This window comes from Hemiscyllium ocellatum, chromosome 6 (genome assembly GCF_020745735.1).
Source record: "Hemiscyllium ocellatum isolate sHemOce1 chromosome 6, sHemOce1.pat.X.cur, whole genome shotgun sequence".
NCBI classification, from domain to species: Eukaryota; Metazoa; Chordata; class Chondrichthyes; order Orectolobiformes; family Hemiscylliidae; genus Hemiscyllium; species Hemiscyllium ocellatum.
In genome coordinates, this window is record NC_083406.1 from 118459913 (window position 1) to 118481638 (window position 21726).

At 44.1% G+C, this 21726-nt stretch overlaps 1 protein-coding gene across 1 annotated transcript in view; it reads left to right on the plus strand.

Moving 5' to 3' along the window:
- The window catches only part of gucy2f (guanylate cyclase 2F, retinal), a 78988-nt gene that overhangs the window by 47114 nt on the left and 10148 nt on the right, over positions 1 to 21726 (plus strand). Inside the window, exons 9-14 of the mRNA XM_060827000.1 lie at positions 596 to 752; positions 1704 to 1853; positions 6849 to 6997; positions 13479 to 13642; positions 14259 to 14451; positions 19686 to 19860. Of these exons, the coding sequence (XP_060682983.1) occupies positions 596 to 752; positions 1704 to 1853; positions 6849 to 6997; positions 13479 to 13642; positions 14259 to 14451; positions 19686 to 19860 (988 nt within the window). The remainder of the gene's footprint in view (positions 1 to 595; positions 753 to 1703; positions 1854 to 6848; positions 6998 to 13478; positions 13643 to 14258; positions 14452 to 19685; positions 19861 to 21726) is intronic.

Consider the following 21726-nt stretch of genomic DNA (forward strand, 5'->3'; position numbering starts at 1 on the left):
TCCCTTCACTTGGTGCATCAGGAATCTTTCTCACCCTTACTGCCTGCCATTGATATGTGCTGGAAGGAGCTGAAGAATTATTCACAGTGTTTGGCTGTGTTATCAAAGCACCTTGTTTGGTCATTGAGTCCTCAGGTAGCAGTTAAACCTAGCACTTCTTTCCTGTAGGAACATAGCAGCGAGAGTCTACCAATCAGACCCTTGACCAGGCTACACCATTCTAGATCATGCTTAATCTTCTAGCTCAAAGCCATATCTTCATACAAATCCCATATCCCATGTTGTCATTAGCAACTAGACATCTATCAATCTCTGTCTTGAACAAGTTAATGACCGAGCATCCTTGAAGGTAGGACACTACTTGCTACGATGAAGACCCCCATATTTTAGTGCAGGTAATCAACAGTTGGGACAAACTGGTAGTCTTTGAGGAATATCTTAAAAGAGGAGGAAGAGGCAGTGAGGTATTCAGGATGAAATTCCAGAGGGGAAGGCCAGGCACAAAAGGTTGGGCAATGAAAAGGGACAATGCAGAAGGCAGACTGTTGTCGCTGGGCTGTCTGATCTCACAATGCCCGTGTTTATTCATGGACAGGGAATGAAGTATCTACACCACCGGGAATTTCCCCACGGACGCTTGAAATCGCAAAACTGCCTGGTGGACGGAAGGTTTGTGCTGAAGATTGCTGACTACGGTTACTTGGAGTTGTTGGAGACACAGAAAGTTCCACAAGAGAAACAGCCAGCAGAAGGTGAGCTAAGGAACATGGGAAGCACCTTTAATACCAGTCACTTCGAGAAAAGGCTACAGGCTGTTGTAGGGGTGAGACAGCGCGGGTAAAAAAATGACACTATCGTCACATCTAATTGGTCAACACCCCAACCACCCACCCTAACCCTTGACATCTTGCAAATTATTCTTTTAATTAGAAACAAAGGTGATTTGGAGCGTTGGAAAACAAGTGCTCAGAGGCCTGTAATAGCCTCTTTGAATAGAAAACAACGTCAATCTCCCACCAGTGGCTTGCAGTGTCTCCTCTCAGTCAAAAGACTGAGGGGTCAAGCCTCATTTTGGAAATCTAACTGGACCATTGATGTCCTTAGGAAACCTCTGTCTGTGCTGGCTGACACATCTATACCTCTTGGTTTGCTCTTCATATCCTCTGAATTGACACCACACGGTCACTTCGCTGGAAAGACAGACAGAATGAACTGCCTCTTAACCGAGAGCAATTTTCAGAACAGAACGTTGAGGTCCTTCAGTTTTATAGTTATGTTTGCTGCTTTCTCTCAGTCCCATTCACCTCTCAGTCCTTTGCTTTCTGATCTACTTTGGCTCCTTCTCTGGAAACACCACATTTAATCATTCTCACCTTTGATTCAAATCCCTCACCCTCCCTATCTCTGTAACCTTGTCTAGGCCAGGGTTCAGACCATAAGATACACGAGCAGAATTAGACTACTTAGCCCATTGAGTCTGCACCACCATTTGATAAAGGCTGATATGTTTCTCAGTCCCATTATTCTGCTTCCCTCCCCCCCCCCGTACGAATCAAGAACCTATCTATCTCTTTGTTAAAGTTACTACATTAATGCAGTTTGTTGTTGTTTGCCTCTGAGCAACTGAATGTCTAGCATGCTTTGCAGTTTGGTAGATCTATTGAAATAAAGAAAATACACTGTCCACTTTTTTCTATTCTCAGAATTATTCTGGACAGCTCCTGAGTTCCTGAGAGATCCCGAGTTATCCAAGAAGGCAACGCTGAAAGGAGACTCTTACAGTTTTGCCATCATTTTACAGGAAGTCGTGGTGCGGGGGTCTCCTTATTGCATGTTAGGCCTTAGCCCTGAAGGTGGGTTCAGTGTTATACTCCAGCATTCCTTCACAGTGATAAGGAATCTGTGTAAATATTGATGGGTTACCTGTTTCCATTTACAAGTAACTATCCAGGGATGGGGGTTTTGAGCTATAGGGAAAGGCTGAATAGACTGTGGCTGATTTCCTTGGAGCGTCGGAGGCTGTGGGGTGATCATATGGAGGTTTATATAATCATGAGGGGTAAGAATAGGGTGAATAGACAAGGTCTTTTTCTTAGGATAGGGTATTTCAAAGCTAGAGGGCAAAGGTTTAAGATGAGAAGGGAAAAATTCAAAAAGGATCTAAGGGGCAACTTTTTCGTGTAGAAGGTTGTGTGTGTATGGAATGTGCTGCCAGAGGAAATGCTGGAGGCTGGTACAATAACAACATTTAAAAGGCATCTGGATGGGGACATGAATAGGAAGGGTTTGGAGGAATATGTACCAAACACATGCAAATGGGACAAGTTTAGTTTGGGAAACTTGCTCAGCGTAGACGAGCTGGACTGAAGCATCTGTTTCCATGCTGTATGACTCTGTGACTTAAAAAAGTAAATATGAAAATGAAAAGTGTATATTAGATAGAGATTTCAAGGGAAGTTTAGGCTCTGGAGTTGTGTTGGTCACTTATGAGGTTTAATGTTTCAAATTCAGTGCCAGGTTTACATTCTTGAGATGGTTAGCAGGAGTTGGGAACATTCCTAGCCAAGCTTCAGTGTAATGTCATGGCTGATAGCCCAGATAACCATTAGAGTGTTTATGGTTAAACACTCTAATATATTCCTGCCTGATTGACAGCTCTGTCTGTCTGATTTCTCTCAATTTCACAATGCTTGTTGTTTAAAAGTTTAGGTGGTTTCAGATCCCAAAATTTTAAAGTGCATTGATGATTGATATTTCTGTGGCACTGTTATAGACAGGATTTGGTTTGCAAAATAGTGAAAAGTTATGAATGAATCATTTCTGTTTTTTAAAGATTTATTTTTATACAATCAACTGTCACCATAGTGCTCACTACCTCTGCACAGCAGGTAGTAGGTGAGTTGGCATGAAAGAATCATACCTTTACAGGATAGGGCATGACCTACAAGACCATAAGACTTTGGAGCAGAAATTAGGCCATTTAGCCCATCGTGCCTACTCCACCATTCGATCATGACTGATAAATTAAAGCTTGAGATATATTTCCCTCCCCACCCCTATCCGCTTTCCATAAAGACTGTTCCCTCTGCGACTACCTGGTCAGGTCCACGCCCCCCCCACCAACTCACCCTCCCCTCCTGGCATCTTCCCCTGCAACCACAGGAATTGCAAAACCTGTGCCCACATCTCCCCCACTCACCTCCGTCCAAGGCCCCAAAGGAGTATTCCACATCGATCAAAGTTTCACCTGAACCTCCACATGTCATTTATTGTATCCATTGCTCCCGAAGTGGTCTCCTCTACATTGGGAGACAGGACACCTACTTGCAGAGCACTTCAGAGAACATCTCTGGGACACCAGCACAACCAACCTTACTACCCCATGGCTGAACACTTCAACTCCTCCTCCCACTCTGCCAAGGACATGCAGGTCCTGGACCTCCTCCATCACCACTCCCTTACCATCTGATGCCTGGAGGAAGGCCTCACCTTCCACCTCGGGAACCTCTAACCCCATGACATCAACGTGGATTTCACCAGTTTCCTCGTTTCCCTTCCTCCCCACCTTATCCCAGTTTCAACTTTCCAGCTCAGCACTGCCCTCATGGCCTGTCCGACCTGTCCATCTTCCTTCCTACCTATCCTCTCCACCCTCCCCTCCGACCTATCACCTTTGCCCCCACCTCCATCCACCAATTGCACTCTCAGCTACCTTCCCAGCAGCCCCACCTCCCTCCCATTTATCTCTCCACCCCTGAGGCTCCCAGCCTCATTCCTGATGAAAGGCTTTTGCCTGAAACGTTGATTTTCCTGCTCCTCGGATGCTACCTGACCCTGATTTTTCCAGTACAAAATTGCCCGTAGTGTTAGGTGAAGAGGTAAATGTAGGGGAATGGGTCTGGGTGGGTTGCTCTTTGGAGGGTCGGTGTGTACTTGTTGGGCTGAAGGGCCTGTTTCCACACTGTAAGTAAGCTAATTAAAAAAAACACACATAACTGTAATCTCCAGCATCTGCAGTCCTCACTTTCGCTTACCTGATAAATTTCTCAACCTCATTCTCCCACCTTCTCCCCATAATCCTTGATCCCCCGGACAAACAAGAACCTATCTATCTCCGTCTTAAATATACCCAGTGACCTGGCCTCCACAGCCTTCATTAGCAGTGAATTCCATAGATTCACCACCCTCTGGCTGTCTTCCCTTTATTCTAAGGCTGTGCCCTTGGGTCCCAGTCTTTCTTACCAATGGAAACATCTTCCTAACATCTACTCTGTCCAGGCCATTCAGTATTCTCTAAGTTTCAATTAGATCCCCCCTTATCCTTCTAAGCTCCAACGAGTATAGGCCCCGAGTCCTCAAACGATCCTCATATGTTAAGCATGTCTGTCGACGAGTCATGTGGATTGTTGATTGTAGCATTATACACTGACATCGGAAGTGCAATTGGGTCATGGAATGGGAAAGTGACATCTTTGGTACATGGGTGGGGGGGGATAACAGGCCTTGAGGGGTCACATACTTTGGCATAGCATGGATAGCTGGCCAAGGAGGGTTAGAATGGGATACACCTTGGTATGGGGGTCAAGAGAGATGCTTCAGGTATTTGAAGCTGCATATGTACTGATTGTAGCAAGGTCAGCCAGGTGGACCTCAGAGAATGTGAATCCAATCAGGGAGCCCTGGCTGACAGATAAGAACAGGAGTGCCAGGGAGCTGGATCAGTGTCAAGGACTCTCCAAGTGTAAATAAAGGGTAACTTGATGATAGGATACTGGCCTTAGTGGAGTTATTTTACATGGCTTGACACAGAAAGGATGGGGAGCTACGATTCCCTCATGTAGGCATTGATTCATGTTGGACAGTGTGGTGCTGGACAAGTGTAGCAGGTCAGGCAGCATCTGAGGGACAGTTGACATTTAGGGCATGCGCCCATCATTAGGCATATCATGTGGCATCTGTGATGTCATGAATACAGCCTCTTAAAAACTTGGGCATGATGATAGAAAAATAGGAGTAGGAGGAGGCCATTTGGCCTTTCAAGCCTGCTCCACCATTCAATATGATCACAACTGATCATCCTGTTTTCTCCCCATACTCTTTCATCTCTTTAGCCCTCAGAACTATATCTAATTCTTTCTTGAAAATATTTAATATTTTGGCCTCAACCGCTTTCTGTGGCAGAGAATTGCTGGGTTGGGAAACTTGCTGAATGATTGCTGAGGTTTAGGGTACAGAATGGTCAGGAATGGCCATGGAATTCTATCTGAAAATTGGAAATGTCAGGAATGTGATTGGGAATAGGGTCCCAGTCTCCACTGTTGACATGTTCCTGTCTCAACCTGACTTGAGGACAGTCTAGCTGTTGGACTACATTATAAATTCTGTGACCAGCCAGGTTTCTCTGGATGACAGCAAACCTGGCAGTTAAAGGGAGGTGATGACTGCTGGATCTAGTGTGAAAGGATCTAGCGCAGGATCTCCCCCAGACTCCCTCCCAGTCACCATCAAACATCCCCTCCAGCCTCATTCTCTAATTAACTGACCCTGGTGATCTCTAACCTCAACATATCCCTCCCAATGACTCCTCCAGTACTGTCTGTGGTCGTTATGATGGAGACCGCCGACCCCCTCCAGGTGCCTCTGAGCTCTGTCCATCCTTTCTTTTCCCTCCCTCAGTCAGAGACTCAGACATGTTTCCATCCGCTCATTAGCCCCAACCCCTGAGGTCTCTATTCCTTTCATAATGAGCTCTGCTGCGTAGTAAAATTCTATATGTCCCCTCAGTTGGTTTTTGTCCAGTGAATGCGACCTGAGTCGAGGGAGAACTCAATGAATGGCAGGACATGAGGAAGCTCAAAGGGACAGAGGGATCTTGAGTCGCTTGTCCTCAGATCCCTGAAGGTGGCCGGACTGGTTAATAGGATAACTAAAGCATTTGGAATGCTTGCCTTTATTAGTTGTGGCATAGATTCTAAGAGCAGGGAGGTTATGTTAGAATTGAACAGGACTTTGGTGAGGCCACAGCTGGAGTGCTATGCAGTTCTGGTCATTACACAATAGGAAGGAGGTGATTGTATTGGAGAGGGTACAGAGGACACTTGTCAGGATATGTTGCTTGGAATGGAACAGTTTAGCGGCTGGATAAGCTCAGATTGTTTTTTTTAGAGCAGAGAAGGTTGAAGGGGCACCTGATTGAGATATATAAGGTGAGAAACGGCTTGGAGAGGGTGGATAGAATAGAAAGCAATTAAATAAAACAAGTAACTGCAGATGCTAGAAATCTGAAACAAAAGCAGAAATTGCATGAGGAACTCAGCAGATCTGGCAGCACTTGTGCAGAGAAAGCAAAGTGAGTCCAGTCAACCTTCTTTAGAAGGGATTTGTTCCGAAGAAAGATCACCGGGCTCAAAATGTTAATTCAGCTTTCTCTCCAAAAATGCTGCCAGACCTGCTGAGTTCCCCCAGCAATCTCTGGATAGAAAGCAGCTGTTCCCCTGAGTTGGAGGGTCAGTAATAAGGGGGGGGGGGGGGTCACACTTTGAAAGGCAAGATGGTTGGAGAGGATTTGAGGAAAACGATCTTCACCTGGAGGGTGGTGGGATTCTGGAACGCACTGCCAGGGACGGGAAACCTCACAACCTTTAAAAAAGTGCTTGGATGAGCTCTTCAAATGTCATAATAATCAAGGCTATGGGCCAAGTGCAGGAAAGTAAACTCATGTAGATTGAAAGTAGTTTTGGTAGTACAGGCTTAATGGACCAAAGGATCTCTTCTGTACTGTATGATTCAATGATTGAGTCATTTGATACTTTCCAGTTACTAATGACTAGTTGTTGGTTTCTTTGTAGAGATTATTAGGAAGGTGAAGAAGCCACCCCCTATGTGTCGACCCACTGTCTCTCCGGACCAAGCCCCATTGGAGTGCATTCAATTGATGAAACAGTGCTGGAGTGAACTACCTGAGAGGAGACCTACCTTTAACGAGATCTTTGACCGAGTGAGTAGATCACACCCGAGCCCTGAACACAGAAGAAGTGCTGAGTGTGAGATTTCTGAAGGTTTGCTTGAGGCATGAGATGTGGGCCATGACTTCCTCCTTCTCAGGCTAACGTGGGCTGTGTTAGGTGTCAACTAACTACTGCCCACATTGGCGACAAAGCAACCAATCGGTGTGCTGAGAGTTGGATGTCTCGGTGAATCACTTACCTCAAAAATGGCATCATGGCTCACCAGAATCAGCCAGCCAATCAGAGGTTGGCAGCTTCTGGGTCTTAAAGGCCTTGGGTCGAGGATCCACTGGTGGGAAGGCCAGTCCTTTTCTTTTGCTGCTCAGAGGGACAGGATCAGGAAAGGGGGAAAGGTCGAACATAGCAGAGGAAGGTTGAGGGCATGAGCAGGGTGTGGAATTCAGAGGCCTCCAATATGCACCTCTGATTAGCCCCAGAATGCATACAGTTCTGGTCACCACACTACCAGAAGGATGTGGATGCTTTAGAGAGGGTACAGAATAGGTTTACCAGGGTTTTGCCTGGTACGGGGGATTTTAGCTATGAAGAAAGGTTGGATAGCCGGGGTTTGTTTTCACTGGTACGCAGGAAGTTGAGGGGCGGCCTGCTAGAAGCTTATAAGATTGTGAATGGCATGGGCAGAGTGGAAAATATGAGGCCTTTTTCCAGGAAGGAGGGGTCAATTTCTAGGGAACACAGGTTCAAGGTGCAGGGAGGAGGGAAGTTTAAAAGACATGAGCGAGCCACGTTTTTCACACAAAGATTGGGGAGTGTCTGGAAGGTGCTGCCAGAGGAGGCACTGAAACAAGACACAATAGCAGCATTCAAGAAACATCCGGATGGATACATGAATAGGAAGGGAATAGAGGGATACGGATCCTGTCAGTGAAGGCAGTTTTAGTATGAAGGGCAAAATGTGTCAGCGTAGGCTTGGATGGCTGAAGGGTCTGTTCCTGTGCTGTAGGGTTCTTTGTACTGAGGCAAATGAAGGCATCGAGAGTGTGGTGCTGGAAAAGCACAGCAGGTCAGGCAGCATTCGAGGCAAGAGCAAAAGCAGAAACATCGATTCTCCTGCGCCTCAAATGCTGCCTGACCTGCTGTGATTTTCCATACACTTGACTCAGATCTCCAGCATCTGCAGTCCTCACTTTTGCAAATGAAGGTACGCCTCTCCAACCTGGTTGAATTGAATTGAATTTATTGTCACACGTACTGAGGCACAGTAAAAACCTTTGTCTTGCAAGCAAAATAGGCAGATCACAGAGTTAAGTAGCGTAGATAAGTAAATAATAGGTAAATAGCAGCAAAAACCAAAACACAGGTACAGACAAATGTTAAGAGTTTGTGAGTCCATTCAGTATACTAACAACAGTAGGGTAGAAACTGTTACAAAACCGGCTGGTGTGTGTGTCCAGGCTTCTGTACCTTCTCCTCGATGGTAGAGGTTGTAGACAAACATTGCCAGGGTGGGATGGATCTTTGAGAATGCTGGCGGCCTTTCCCTGACAGCGGGCCTGGTAGATGGATTCTATAGATGGGAGGTTGGCCTTTGTGATTGTCCAGGCCGAGTTCACCACTCTCTGTAACTGTCTCCAATCTTGAACGGTACAGTTGCTATACCAGGTAGTGATACATCCAGACAGAATGCTCTCGATGGCGTACCAATGAAAGTTGGCAAGGTTATTCGTCGTCATGCCAAATTTTCTCAGCTGCCTGAGGAAGAAGGGACATTGTTGGGCCTTTGTAACCAGTGCATCCACATGAAGAGTCCAAGAAAGCTTGTTGTGGATGACCACTCCCAGGAACTTGACACTCTCCACTCGTTCCATCTCTCTGCTGTTAATGTGTAGGGGGGCATGAGTAACATCCTGGTGAAAGTCAGTAATGAGTTCCTTGGTTTTAGCCGGCATTGAGAGCTAGGTTGTTCTCAGTGCACCATTTTTCCAGGTCTTCTATCTCCTGCCTGTAGTCTTTTTCATTGTCATCTGAGATTCGACCGACTATGGTGGTGTCATCAGCGAACTTGTAAATGGCATTAGTCTGGTATTTGGTGACATAGTCATTGGTACACAGTGAGTACAGTAGGGGGCTGAGTACACACCCCTGGGGACTCCAGTGTTGAGTGTTAGTGAGGATGAAATATTGTCCCCAATCTTCACTGATTGTGGCCTGTGGGTCAGGAAACTGAGGATCAAGTTGCAGAGAATGGAGCTTAGTCCGAGATCACTAAGTTTAGTAATCAGTCTCGAGAGGATAATAGTGTTGAAGGCGGGTAAACTGACCATTTTCCACTTGCTTTCAGTTTTCACTTTTCTTGCCCATTGGGAGGGCAAGTAGATGGTCATTAGGTTGGCTGAGGTCCTTCAGTAGCTGTTAATGGACCATTTAAGGGCTTTAGTTACTGGTGAGTTGGAATTGCCCCCAATGCTGCTGTTAAACAACACTTAATTGATGAGATAATGGGAAGTGGGTGAGTATCTCACCAATTAAGCCAACTCACCCAATTATTTCACCATTTCCCCATTTCTCCAGGGAGTGGAAAACCATGTCCTTGATCTCCAGAGTTATTCCTGGGATTCGAATGATGAAAGTTCAAGTAGATTGAGCCGATAGAAGGCTTTATGGCATAGTGGTTGTGTCCCTTCCTCTGAGTCTGGGTTCAAGTCCCACCTGCTTCAGAGGTGCATAATAACGTCTCTGATCAGGTTAAAGACCGGGCCTATAGCCTCTCAAGTTTATAAGAGTGATCATGCTGAAATGTGTAAGATTCTAAGGGAACTTGATGGGGCTAGGCTGTTTCCCAAGACTGGAGAATCTAGTACTAAATGCTATTGTCTCGCGATAAACATTTTGGATGGTAAAGTCAAGCTTTGCAGGGTGCAGACTCAATGGGCCAAATGGCCTGATGAAGGAATTGATTAGCCCATCTTTTAAGGTAGAGAACAGTATAAGATGCTCTGTAGGTCTGATTCAAGTATTTCCCCAAGACGTGGGCGGCACGGTGGCACAGTGGTTAGCACTGCTGCCTCACAGCACCTGAGACCCGGGTTCAATTCCCGACTCAGGCGACTGACTGTGTGGAGTTTGCACGTTCTCCCCGTGTCTGCGTGGGTTTCCTCCGGGTGCTCCGGTTTCCTCCCACAGTCCAAAGATGTGCAGGTCAGGTGAATTGGCCATGCTAAATTGCCTGTAGTGTTAGGTAAGGGGTATGGGTGGGTTGTGCTTCGGCGGGTCGGTGTGGACTTGTTGGGCCGAAGGGCCTGTTTCCACACTGTAAGTAATCTAATCTAAAAAAAAACGTTAGAGATAAAAATTAATAGTGATTTTGGTTTAAATCATTTTAATGGCATCAGTTGACCCTCTCTTGAAATGTGGCGACTGTCCTTTGATGTTAATCATTAGATCTAACAGAAAAATATGGCCCTTATTTAGAATGACTGCATTAATCTCTTCGTATAAATGTCTTAGTGTTACAGAGGAAGCCCTGGTCCCCACTCCTCCATTATCTTTGCCTTTCAGCAGACCGTGTGACATCTAACTGTCTATTCAGACCCTGGCTAACTATAGAATACTGATTAGATTGTGGCTCAGCATTATTATGCAGGGATAGAAATAAGCTATTTAACCCCTTGAGCTTGTTCTGTGACTCAATTCTGCTACTCATGTTTGACCTGTATCTAAATCCCTGGTCTCCATGTCCTCAGTCTCTTTACTGAACAAAAATCCATCAATCTTGGTATTGGCACCTCAACAGTTTTTAAGGAGAGAAAAAGAGTCCTCGATTTCCACTTCCTTTTGTGTGCCTGATGTCAACAACCTGGCTACATTTTTACATTATGCCTGTTGTTCTAGAACTCGTGCAACAGAGGAATTGGTTTCTCCTTTGAATGAATTCTGAAATCATTTAAAACACAGGTCATTCTGCTTTAACCCATGTTTTGTTAATGCAAACTCACTATAAAGTGAATTGGGGACAATGTTTCTTTAGTGCAAACCTCTAAAGCTTCTATTGATTACAATGTGATTCCAGCCCCATTAGTTTAAATGGTGCTGTTATTATGCGATTTTTTTTATAACACAGGATTGCATAAGAATGGAACTACCACATTATAGCAGAACTGACTGCACCTCAACAGGGGCAGCACAGTGGCCCAGTGGTTAGCACTGCTGCCTCACAGCACCAGGGACCCAGGTTCAATACCAGCCTCGGGAAACTGTCTGCGTGGAGTTTGCACGTTCTCCCTGTGACTGCGTGGGTTTCCTCCAGGTGCTCTGGTTTCCTCCCACAATCACAAAGATAGCATAGGTGAATTGGTATAGCTAAATTGCTCATTGTATTAGGTGCATTAGGTAGGGGTAAATATAGGGTCTGGGTGGTTTACTCTTCGGAGTCCAGTGTGGACTGGTTGGGCCGAAGGGCCTGTTTCCACAATGTAGGGAATCCAAACTTACAGAATACAAATTTAATCGGCACAAACTATTCTTATCATTTAATCCCTTTAGCCCCATTCAAGTGAATCTGTACTCCCTGGGGTGACACATCCAGAACATAGGCCTTATCATGTGGCAGACCAGACTCTCTTAAAAATGTAGCCTAAACCCTAACTTTTCTTCTTTTGAAGAGAAATGTAAAGTGTCTATCCAAGATGCAATGTGACTGATCAAACTACTCAATGTTAAACAAAACACAATTTATTTAAACACTGTAGTTAAAATACGATCAAAGGAAGAGGAATTTATAATAAGTTAAATCTACTGGAAACTTAACAGAATAATAGATACTGTAATTATTCTTAATTAATTGTTCCAATATAGTAACATCCCATAAACACACCCCCTTGGCAAAAAAGTAAAATTCAGACATAGATTCTCACATGCAGTTCTCCAATCCAGGAGGAAACAACATCAAGAGGAAGTTCAAACACAGTAGCAGCCAGGAGACATTCAAATTGAAGCCTCCAACTCCTTTGAGAGTCCAATAACTTCAGGTGCTACTCAGAGATCCTGATCTGAGAGAGCTGGTTGCACCCATTAAAGCTGTTCAACAAAAACCCAAGACCTCCCAAGCTGTTTAGCCCAGACTGCTCAGCAACTCTGCCTTACAACCTCTCTTCAACAAAACCAGGACAAAATAACCTCTAAAAGCCACAGCATTGTCACAGACTCCGGAAGGGAACCTGAATGAGGGACCCAAAATTATCTTGGTGACATACTGCAGGTTGCTCAGGGAGCCTGTGTTGCTGTGGTCATGTGTATGTTTTACATTGAAGTTGTAGCAGTTAGTTAGTGGACAGTGACAGTAGAGTGCTCCATACTCTTTCTAACACATGGCTGTGACCAGGACTCTAACTTGTTCCCAATGTCTGCCATTGGAGTATGTTGGAAGGATTTATAAGGAGGGTCTGTTTGGGTGCATGTCCCTTAACCATCAAGCATTGGATGGGTTTCAAACCCAGGGCATCTGGATCAAATGAAGGGATGCTACCCCACTGCACTATAAGAACAACCAAGAAAGTTAAATTCAATAGATGTGTCATAAAAAGAGAGTATGAATGGCGGCAATCCATGAAACTAACAGATTGTAATTAAAAATCCATCTGATTGACTAATGTCCTTTAGAGAATTATCTGCCATAATGACTTAGTGGTTAGCATTGCTGTCTCACATCACCAGGGACCTGGGTTCAATTCTACCCTTGAATAACTGCCTGTGTGGCATGTATATGTTCTCCCTGTGTCTGGGTGCTCTGGTTTCCTCCCACAGTCTGAAGATGTGCAGGTTAAACGGATTGGCCATGCTAAATTATCCATAGTGTGCAGGCTAGGATAGGTTGAGGTGGGATGTTCTATGGAGGGTCAGTGTGAATTTGATGGGCTGAATGGCCTGCTTCCACACTGTAGCGATTCTTTGATTACCTGTTGTATCTCCAAACCCACAGCAATGTGTCTGACTCCAACTGCCCTCTGAAATAGGCTTGCACACTACTCAGCTAGCTCACTGTCATATTCTCAAGGGAAATTTGAGATTCATTTTGACAAAAATGTTTAAATAACTGAAGAATTACTTCTGGCTTTTTGTATCCAGCAACTCTTGAGAGAATCATAAAGTTCCACTGGACCTGAGTATTCGTGTGTTCCTGCTTTTCACCAACAGTGAGCAATGGTTGCTGACTTAGCCCCAGGAACCACACAACAAATGTATCAAAGAAACTAGTTGCTTCTATTTGCCTGTTCCTATTGGCAGATGACTCGATCCCATTACTGTTTGAGGGAGCTTCGTCTGCACAAACCAAACTACTACATTGTCTGACATTGTAACAGGGTCTACACTTTAAGAAGCATGCCATTGGGTGTAATGAGTTTAAGCTTATCCTGAGGGTGTGAAGGGAGCCAGATAAATGCAAGTCTTGCCTTTCTAATGATGATCCTGGAGAATGGATATTTGATGGACTCCTTGTTGTCTCTCCCACAGTTCAAAACCATAAACAAGGGGAAAAAGACAAATATCATTGACTCAATGCTTCGAATGCTTGAACAGTACTCCAGCAACCTCGAGGATTTAATCCGTGAACGTACTGAAGAACTAGAAGTCGAGAAACAGAAAACTGAGAAACTTCTGTCGCAGATGTTACCTCCGTGAGTAAATTACATACTAAACAATCGCTCGAGCTGGACTTTGCCAGTGCTGAAGGTGCAAGAACGTGCACTCTTACTGTCAATGCTTCTATGAAGGTTCAGGGAATGCTCATGATAATAGAAGGATGTGCTGAAGAAACTCAACAGGTCTGGCAGCATTTGTGAAAAGTAGAGAAATAGAGTTAATGTTTCCAATCTGGGATGTCTATTCCTTTCTCCGCCCCCGACCTGATTTTTTTAAGCAAGTTTCCCAGTTCATTTTAGAGTAGGTAAGAAACTTTTGGGCTGAAGGGCCTGTTTCCACACTGTAAGTAATCTAATCTGACATATGCTTGTGTTTAGTACAATGATAAAGTTGGTTTCATCATCCAACTGTGTAAGCATCAGAAAACCAGCATAAAACAAAGAACTGGAGATCTGAAGCCAAAGCAGAAAATGCTGGAGAAACTCAGCAGGTCTGGCAGCATTTGTAGAGAGAGGGAACAGAGTCAACGTCTTGAATCCAACGAATCCAAGAAGCCAAACTAGCAATTTAATTTCCGATCGCAAAATCTAAAGGTTGTAGTTGTCTATCATCATGTTACTTTTCATTTCTCCCACCTTCTTTCTCTTCCAGATCTGTTGCTGAAGCTTTGAAAACAGGTGGGAATGTGGAACCTGAATATTTTGACCAGGTGACCATCTACTTTAGTGACATTGTTGGCTTCACAACCATATCGGCATTGAGTGAGCCTATACAGGTCATTGACCTCTTGAACGACCTCTACACATTGTTCGATGCTGTTTTAGGTAATCACGATGTTTACAAGGTAAGAAATCCTCTGGCAACATTTGAGACAGGAATGTCAATGTGGTTAGGGATCAAAGAAGAGCGCGTCCCATTGGTGCTGCCTCTGAGACTGTCTTCAGTGTTGCTCAGTGGTTAGCAATCTTGTGTTTGATGTTAGAAGGTGCAAGTGCTAGGTAACGATGTACATTGAATGAGCTGCTGAAGGCTCAATGGGCCAAATAGCCTCCTGTGCCGTTACAATTGAGATTGCTAATATGCTTCATCTGGTTTTCCAAATGTTTAGGTGAGGACAGAACTTAAGGTAATCATTAAAAAGAAAAATAAGAAAAAAATCTTCACAAGGTGTTTCAAATGGAGAAATGGAGAGAGAATATGGTATACATTGAGCTCCCTGGCAGTGAGGGGAGGTGATGGTCTAGTGGTACTATCACTAGTAATCTAGAAACCCAGGCAATGTTTTGGGGACCTGGCTTCAAATCCCTACCATAGCAGATGGTGGAATTGGAATTAAAAATTCTGGAATTCAGAGACAAATGATGTCCATGCCAACCTGCTGGGGTGGGAAAATCCATCGAGTTCATTTCCAGCCTTTTAGGGAAGGATGACTCCAAACCTAAGTGGTAGATTCCTAGTTTGGGTTCAGGCATTACATTTTTAAATAAAGAATGGAGGAAGTGTGGCACTGTCACAGCTGCCACCTTCTGGATGACACATTCAGTTAAGGCCAATCCACACAAACACACACACTCACACTCACACTTACAAACACGAACACCCACCCATACACTCTCACATACGTTAAAAAAAAATCCCCAGCTACTATTTTGGAAAAGCAGGGGAATTCTCTCTGGTTTACTGACCTAATAACCACGAAGATCAAATAGTTTACTCTATGATCACAAAACCCTGAATGGTGCACTGATTGGCTGCTGTGTTTCTTATATTACATCAATGATGCAATTCCAATGTGCTTCATTAACCTTTTCATTGGACCATCTTGTGGCACAGTGGTAGTGTTCTTATCACTGATCCAGGATCAAGTGCCACTGCTCCAGAGGTGCGTAATAACATTTCTGAACAGATTGATCAGAAAAACAGGTTAAATAAAAAGACATTGTGCACTTTGGGACATCTTTAGGTTATGAAATGTGTTCTCTAATCTTGGTTCTTTCAAGCAACACTCAAATTCTCTCCAAACTTGCACATTTCCATTTTAATCATCCCGTGAAGTTTTTTTGCTGTAATTCTTTTTCATAATTATCTTAAATTTTGGCTTCACATGAACATTTGGAAAACTAATGGAAACAAGTTAGTAATAACAATTGTTATGCTACAGAAGGAGGCCATTTGGCCCATTGCGCTTATTCAATGAACATCATTAACAATTGCTAATCTCCTGCCTCTTCCCCACACCTTTGCACGCTATTTCCATTGAAATAAGTAACCAATAATCCCTCAGTTTGAACATCACCCTTAAACTTCCTGGTCTTCAATGAGGAAAACAAAACTCTGACTGCTTAAGTCTCTCTTCATAATTCTAACTTCTTAGTCTCTGAGAATACTACTTTGAAGGTAGTGCTTTGAAGTTCTTCCTGAATGTATTGGCTCCTTACTGAAATATTGTTTCAGGGAACATAAAAATCCCTTGCTCATTTTTTATGTGTGACCCATAACATTCCAACAAACAAAGACATGAACATGATTGAGGAGCAGGAGTGGGTATCTGTTCCCTCATTTAGTATGATCTTGGCAGATTCACTTGTTGCCTCAACTATTCATTCCCATTTCCATCAATAATATTTTAGCCTCTTGCTGACCGGGCATCTATCCATTTCTTACTTAAAAAAATTCAAACGTTCTGCATTTGAGGAAGAGAATTCCAGACACACAACCCTCTGAGAGAAAAGCATTTGCCTCATCTCTGTCTAATTGGTTCAATTCAATTCCTCTCCACATCCGCTCTGTGAAGACTCCCCTCACTATTTCAGATGGTTCAATCAAGTTGCCCATTACTCTTCTGAACTCCAGTAAATAGAAGCCTAGTCTGTCCAAACATTCCTCATAAGACAATCCATCCAACTTTGACAGCAAGTGTCAGGGGGTTGATGGATCATGGTGAATGTCACACTGAGTTTGAACCTGCCTTTAGTTGAAGATCAACAAGGGTTACTGGTATAACGTGATCAGGAATTGGAAACATTTCCCCATATTTTGCTTTCCCCTGGCCTCAAGGTTACTTTAGCCAATGAAGGTCATATGCCCGAAATGTCGAATTTCCTATCCCTTGGATGCTGCCTAACCTGCTGTGCTTTAACCAGCAACACATTTTCAGCTGTGATCTCCAGCATCTGCAGACCTCATTTTTTACTTTAGCCAATATTAGAGACTAGATAATGCATGAAAGATCTGAGATATAACCTTAGCTTGTGAAATAAAACAGATAAATAATAGCAAGGAGACCATTTAGCCCATTGAGTCCATGCCAGCCAAAAATAAACAATCCAGCCTAACCTCACATTTCAAATGTTGGTCTTTAACACTGTAGATTACAGCACCTCAAGCTCACATCTTGTGCATTTTAAAAATGTAATGAGGGTATAAGATGCAAATTGCTCAGTGGTTGTGGTTTGATTATCACTTTCTGGAGCTCTCTTTGGGTAATTTGTAGCCTGCTTTAATCAGGACGTTTTTCCTCGATTTATGAGAGACCAGGGTCTGACTCTGGTAGGTTCCATCTCTCTGCTGCACAGACTATTCTCTCTTCTTCTCAGACTCTTGCTTGTCATTGGTTTAGTCACTGTTACATCATCATAAGACCACAAAACACAGGAGCGGAAGTAGGCCATTCAGCCCATCAAGTCTGCTCCAGCATTAAGTGAGATTGCAGCTGATCTGACAATCCTCAACTCTACTTTCCTGCCTTTTCCCCATGACCTTTGACTCCCTTCCTGATTAAAAAATCAGCCTTGCATATATTAATGACTCAGCCTCGAAACCCTTTCTGTGGTAAAGAAAATTCATAGATTCACTACTGTCCGAGTGAAAAAAAATTTTCTGTTACTCCATCTTAAATGTGTGACACCTTATTCTGAGATTGTACCCTCTGGTCCTAAACCCTCCCACAAGGGGAAACAATCTTTTCACATCTAACTTGTCAAATGATCTAAGAACCTTGTATGTTTCAATAATTTTACCTCTTATTCCTCTATACTGCAAAGAATACAGGGTCTAGATTAGAGTGGTGCTGGAACAGCACAGCAGTTCAGGCAGCATCCGAGGAGCAGGAAAATCGACGTTTCGGGCAAAAGCCCTTCATCAGGAATACAGGCAGAGAGCCTGAAGGGTGGATGGACTCTGGTTTCCAGCATCTGCAGTCATTGATTTTACCCAGCAATGAATACAGGCCCAATCTAGTCACTCTCTCCTCATAAGACAGTCCTTCCATTCTTGGTATCAGCTTGGTGAAAATTGTGTGGACTGCCTCCAGTGCTATTGTATCATGCAAATGACTATTTCATTATCATTACCATTCACTCATTCGGTATGACACACACACACACTGTCTCCCTCTCTCTCTCTAATTATTACATCCTTCTAATTCTTCCACTGAACAACTGAATCCAGTGGGGGCTGGTTAGCTCAGGTGGTTGGCTGGCTAGGTTGTAATGCAGTGTGACATGTAAAGTGTGGGTCCAATTTCCTCACTGACGGAGATTACAATGAAGGGTGTGCCTTATGTCTAAGGTGTGCTAACTCTTAGGTTAAAGCACCACTGGTCATCTCCGTTGAATGAGAGAAAAGCTCCATGGCAGCTCTACATTTTAATTTAATTCTAAGCTCCCGAGTTATTGGCCTTTCCATAAAGGGGTGCACATTTTCCCATCCACTCTGTCTATGTGTATCATCACTTGCCATCCCTCAGTTGTTGCTAGCTCCCGGTTAGAAACTGGCTGCTGATTGAGTCTTTAGCCAGGGTTTGAGCTGTGCTGACTCTCTACACTGACAAAGTGCGGCACCATCAGAGGTGACGTTCTCTTGAGTAAGGCTGCATTGTAGTGATATCTCCAAAATACATTGAAATGAAGAACGATGGAAACCCAACAAACCCTTAAACATGAAGAGAATGAAAACCTTTAATGGATGGTGTCAGCTAATACTCTCTTCACAGATGACAATGGTCTTTTATTTCCATTTGCTGAGAGAAGGTTATTGGACAAGATACAAACCGATTATCAAATACGAAGGTGGGTTCTTTCACACCTCACTGACCTCCCTTAATAACCAAACATTCAATGATAAATTCTGACTGGGCGTGCTCACCTCTGATTTCCTCAAACCACACACTTACATAATCATACAATCCCTACAGAGTGGAAGCAGGCCATTCAGCCCATCAAGTCCACACTGACCCTCCAAACAGCATTCCCCACACCCCCACCCTAACCCTACATTCCCCATGGCCAATCCACCTGACCTGCACGTCTTTGGACTGTGGGAGGAAACTGGAGCACCTGGATGAGACCCACACAGACTCGGGGAGAATGTGCAAACTCCACACAGACAGTCGCCCAAGGCGGGAATCAAACTTGGGTCCTCAGTGCTGGGAGGCAGCAGTGCTAACCACTGTGCTCAGATGATGTTGTAAAAAACGCTTTAAAAACTATTATTTTTTAAAAAGCTTTTACTTCTTTTTTCCCTGTTTGTTCATTTTAAAGGCTTGAAAGGTTTTTATTATGCTTTATTTCAATTTATTTTCCAGACGTTCAAGATGGCAGCCCCCCAGCACAACTTTAGACAGGAGAGACAGAGAAAGAGATGGAGAGAGACGGAGAGATGGAGAGAGAGAGAGAGAGAGAGAGAGAGATGGGGAGAGAGAGAGAGAGAGAGAGAGAGAGATGGGGAGAGAGAGAGAGAGAGAGAGAGAGAGATGGGGAGAGAGAGAGAGAGAGAGAGAGAGAGAGACAGGGAGACAGACAGGGAGACAGACAAACAGAGAGAGAGAGAAAGACAGAGAGAGAGAGAGACAGAGACAGACAGAGAGAAACACAGAGACAGACAAACAGAGAGAGGGAGAGACACAGAGAGAGAGACAGAGACATGGTGGTTGGGATGGAGAGTCAGTGAAATTCTAGAGCTTAGATGCACAATGTAGGTGAAATCATGGCTGCTGATGGTAATAACAGGGATAATTGTGTCATTTGCGACGTGCTGGAGCATTAGATAAATTCTGGCATATCCTTCGATTGTTTGCAGGTCGAAACTATTGGTGATGCTTACATGGTGGCATCAGGTCTCCCGAAGAGAAACGGCAATAAGCACGCTGCTGAGATAGCCAATATGTCCCTGGACATCCTCAGCTCAGTGGGTACCTTCAAAATGAGACACATGCCTGATGTTCCCATCAAGATAAGGATAGGGATGCATTCAGGTGAGGGCGTTGGCTCAGAGCTGTTTGTGAATGGGATTCCTGAGTAATCACTGTTTTGAAATGAGTGAGGACCTGGGAGAGATTTTCTCATGATCAAATTTTGGGATCCAACAGCGTGGACTAGGACATCGATATTAATTTGTGATAGATAAAGTTAATTATTAATAACTTTCTCAAAATGAAATACAAGAGGGCATTCGATGTTCCTGTTCAATACTCGATGTTCAGAGTTTTGGGGAAAAGATCAGAGAACAATGTTAAGTCGTAACGGTCATTTAAAGAGCTGGTGCAGACAAGATGGGCTGAATGGCCTCGTTCTACATCATAATAAGTCTGTGATTCCGCGGACGTTGATTTTGTTTCCCCTATCCACCTTCTCTGCAACCAACCTGCCCCTAGTTTCCACCAGGAGTGGTGGGGGTGAGCCTTACCCACTTCTTTTAAGCCCAATTCTGCCTCACGACACGTTCCCCTGAACCATTGGGCACTCCTTCAAACAGTGAATCAAAACCCTATCATTTATTGGAGCCTGACATCAGGCAACAGGAGTGGACCTTGCAGCTTGTCAAGCTTGATCTGCAATCCAACGAGATCATGACATATTCCCCCACCTGAGCTCCATCTTCCTGCATTATCCCAATATCCACGCATCCTCTCCATACCTCTCTGCATCAGTCTCTATTGTATGTACTCAAAAACTGAGGATTCACAACCCTCTGAGGTAGAGGTGGTCAGAACTGGGAGATAACAGGGACAGCATCACAACAAACAGACTCTCTGGAAATTCTCATCTATTTATGGGAGCTTGCTGTGTACAAATTGGCCACTGGGTATCTTGCAGTTCAGAAGTATTCCATGCAAGGGGCTTTGTGAAATATGTTTGAACAGCATTCCATATCAACAGGCTTGTGTGGTAATGCCCTTATAAAACCATCAGACATCGAAGCAGAAATTAGGCCATTCAGCCCATCGAATCTGCTCCGCCATTCAACCATGACTCTCCCTCTTTCTTCCAGTAACCCTTGATCCTCAAGAATCCATCTGTGTCCGTCATAAATATACTCAGTGACCTGGCCTCCACAGCCTTCTGTAGCAGTGAATTCCATAGATTCACCACTCTCTGGCTGAAGAAGTTTCTCCTTATCTCTGTTCTAAAGGGTCTTCCCTTTACTCAAAGGCTGTGCCCTCGGGTCCTAGTCTCTCCTACCAATGGAAACATCTTCCCAACATCCACTCTGTCCAGACCATTCATATTCTGTATGTTTCAATTAGATTCACCCCCATCCTTCTAACCTCGATCGAGTATAAACCCAGAGTGTTCACATGTTCCTCATATGTTAACCTTTGCATTCCTGGGATTATTCCCATGAACCTCCTCTGAACACGCTCCAGGTCCAGTACATCCTTCCTGAGATATGGGGCCCAAAACTGCGCATGATACTCCAAATGAGGTCTGAGCAGAGCATTACAGAGCTTCAGAAGCACATCCCTGCTTTTATATTCAAGTCTTCTCTAAATAATTGCCAACATTGCATATGCCTTCCTAACTACGGACTCAACCTTGAGAAAATCCTGGACTAGACTCTCAAGTCTCTTTGCATTTCAGACTTCTGAATTTTCTCCCCATTTAGAAATTAGTCCATGCTTCTATTCTTCTGACCTTACAATTTCTCACGTTCTACTCCATCTGCCACTTTGTCCATTCTCCAAATCCTCCTGCAGCCTCCCCACCTCATCAATGCTACCTGTCCCTCTACTTATCTTTGTATCATCTACAAACTCAGCCAGAATGCCCTCAGTTCCTTCATTGAGATTGTTAATGTATAAAGTGAAAAGTTGTGTTCCCAACACGGAGTCTTGCGGAAC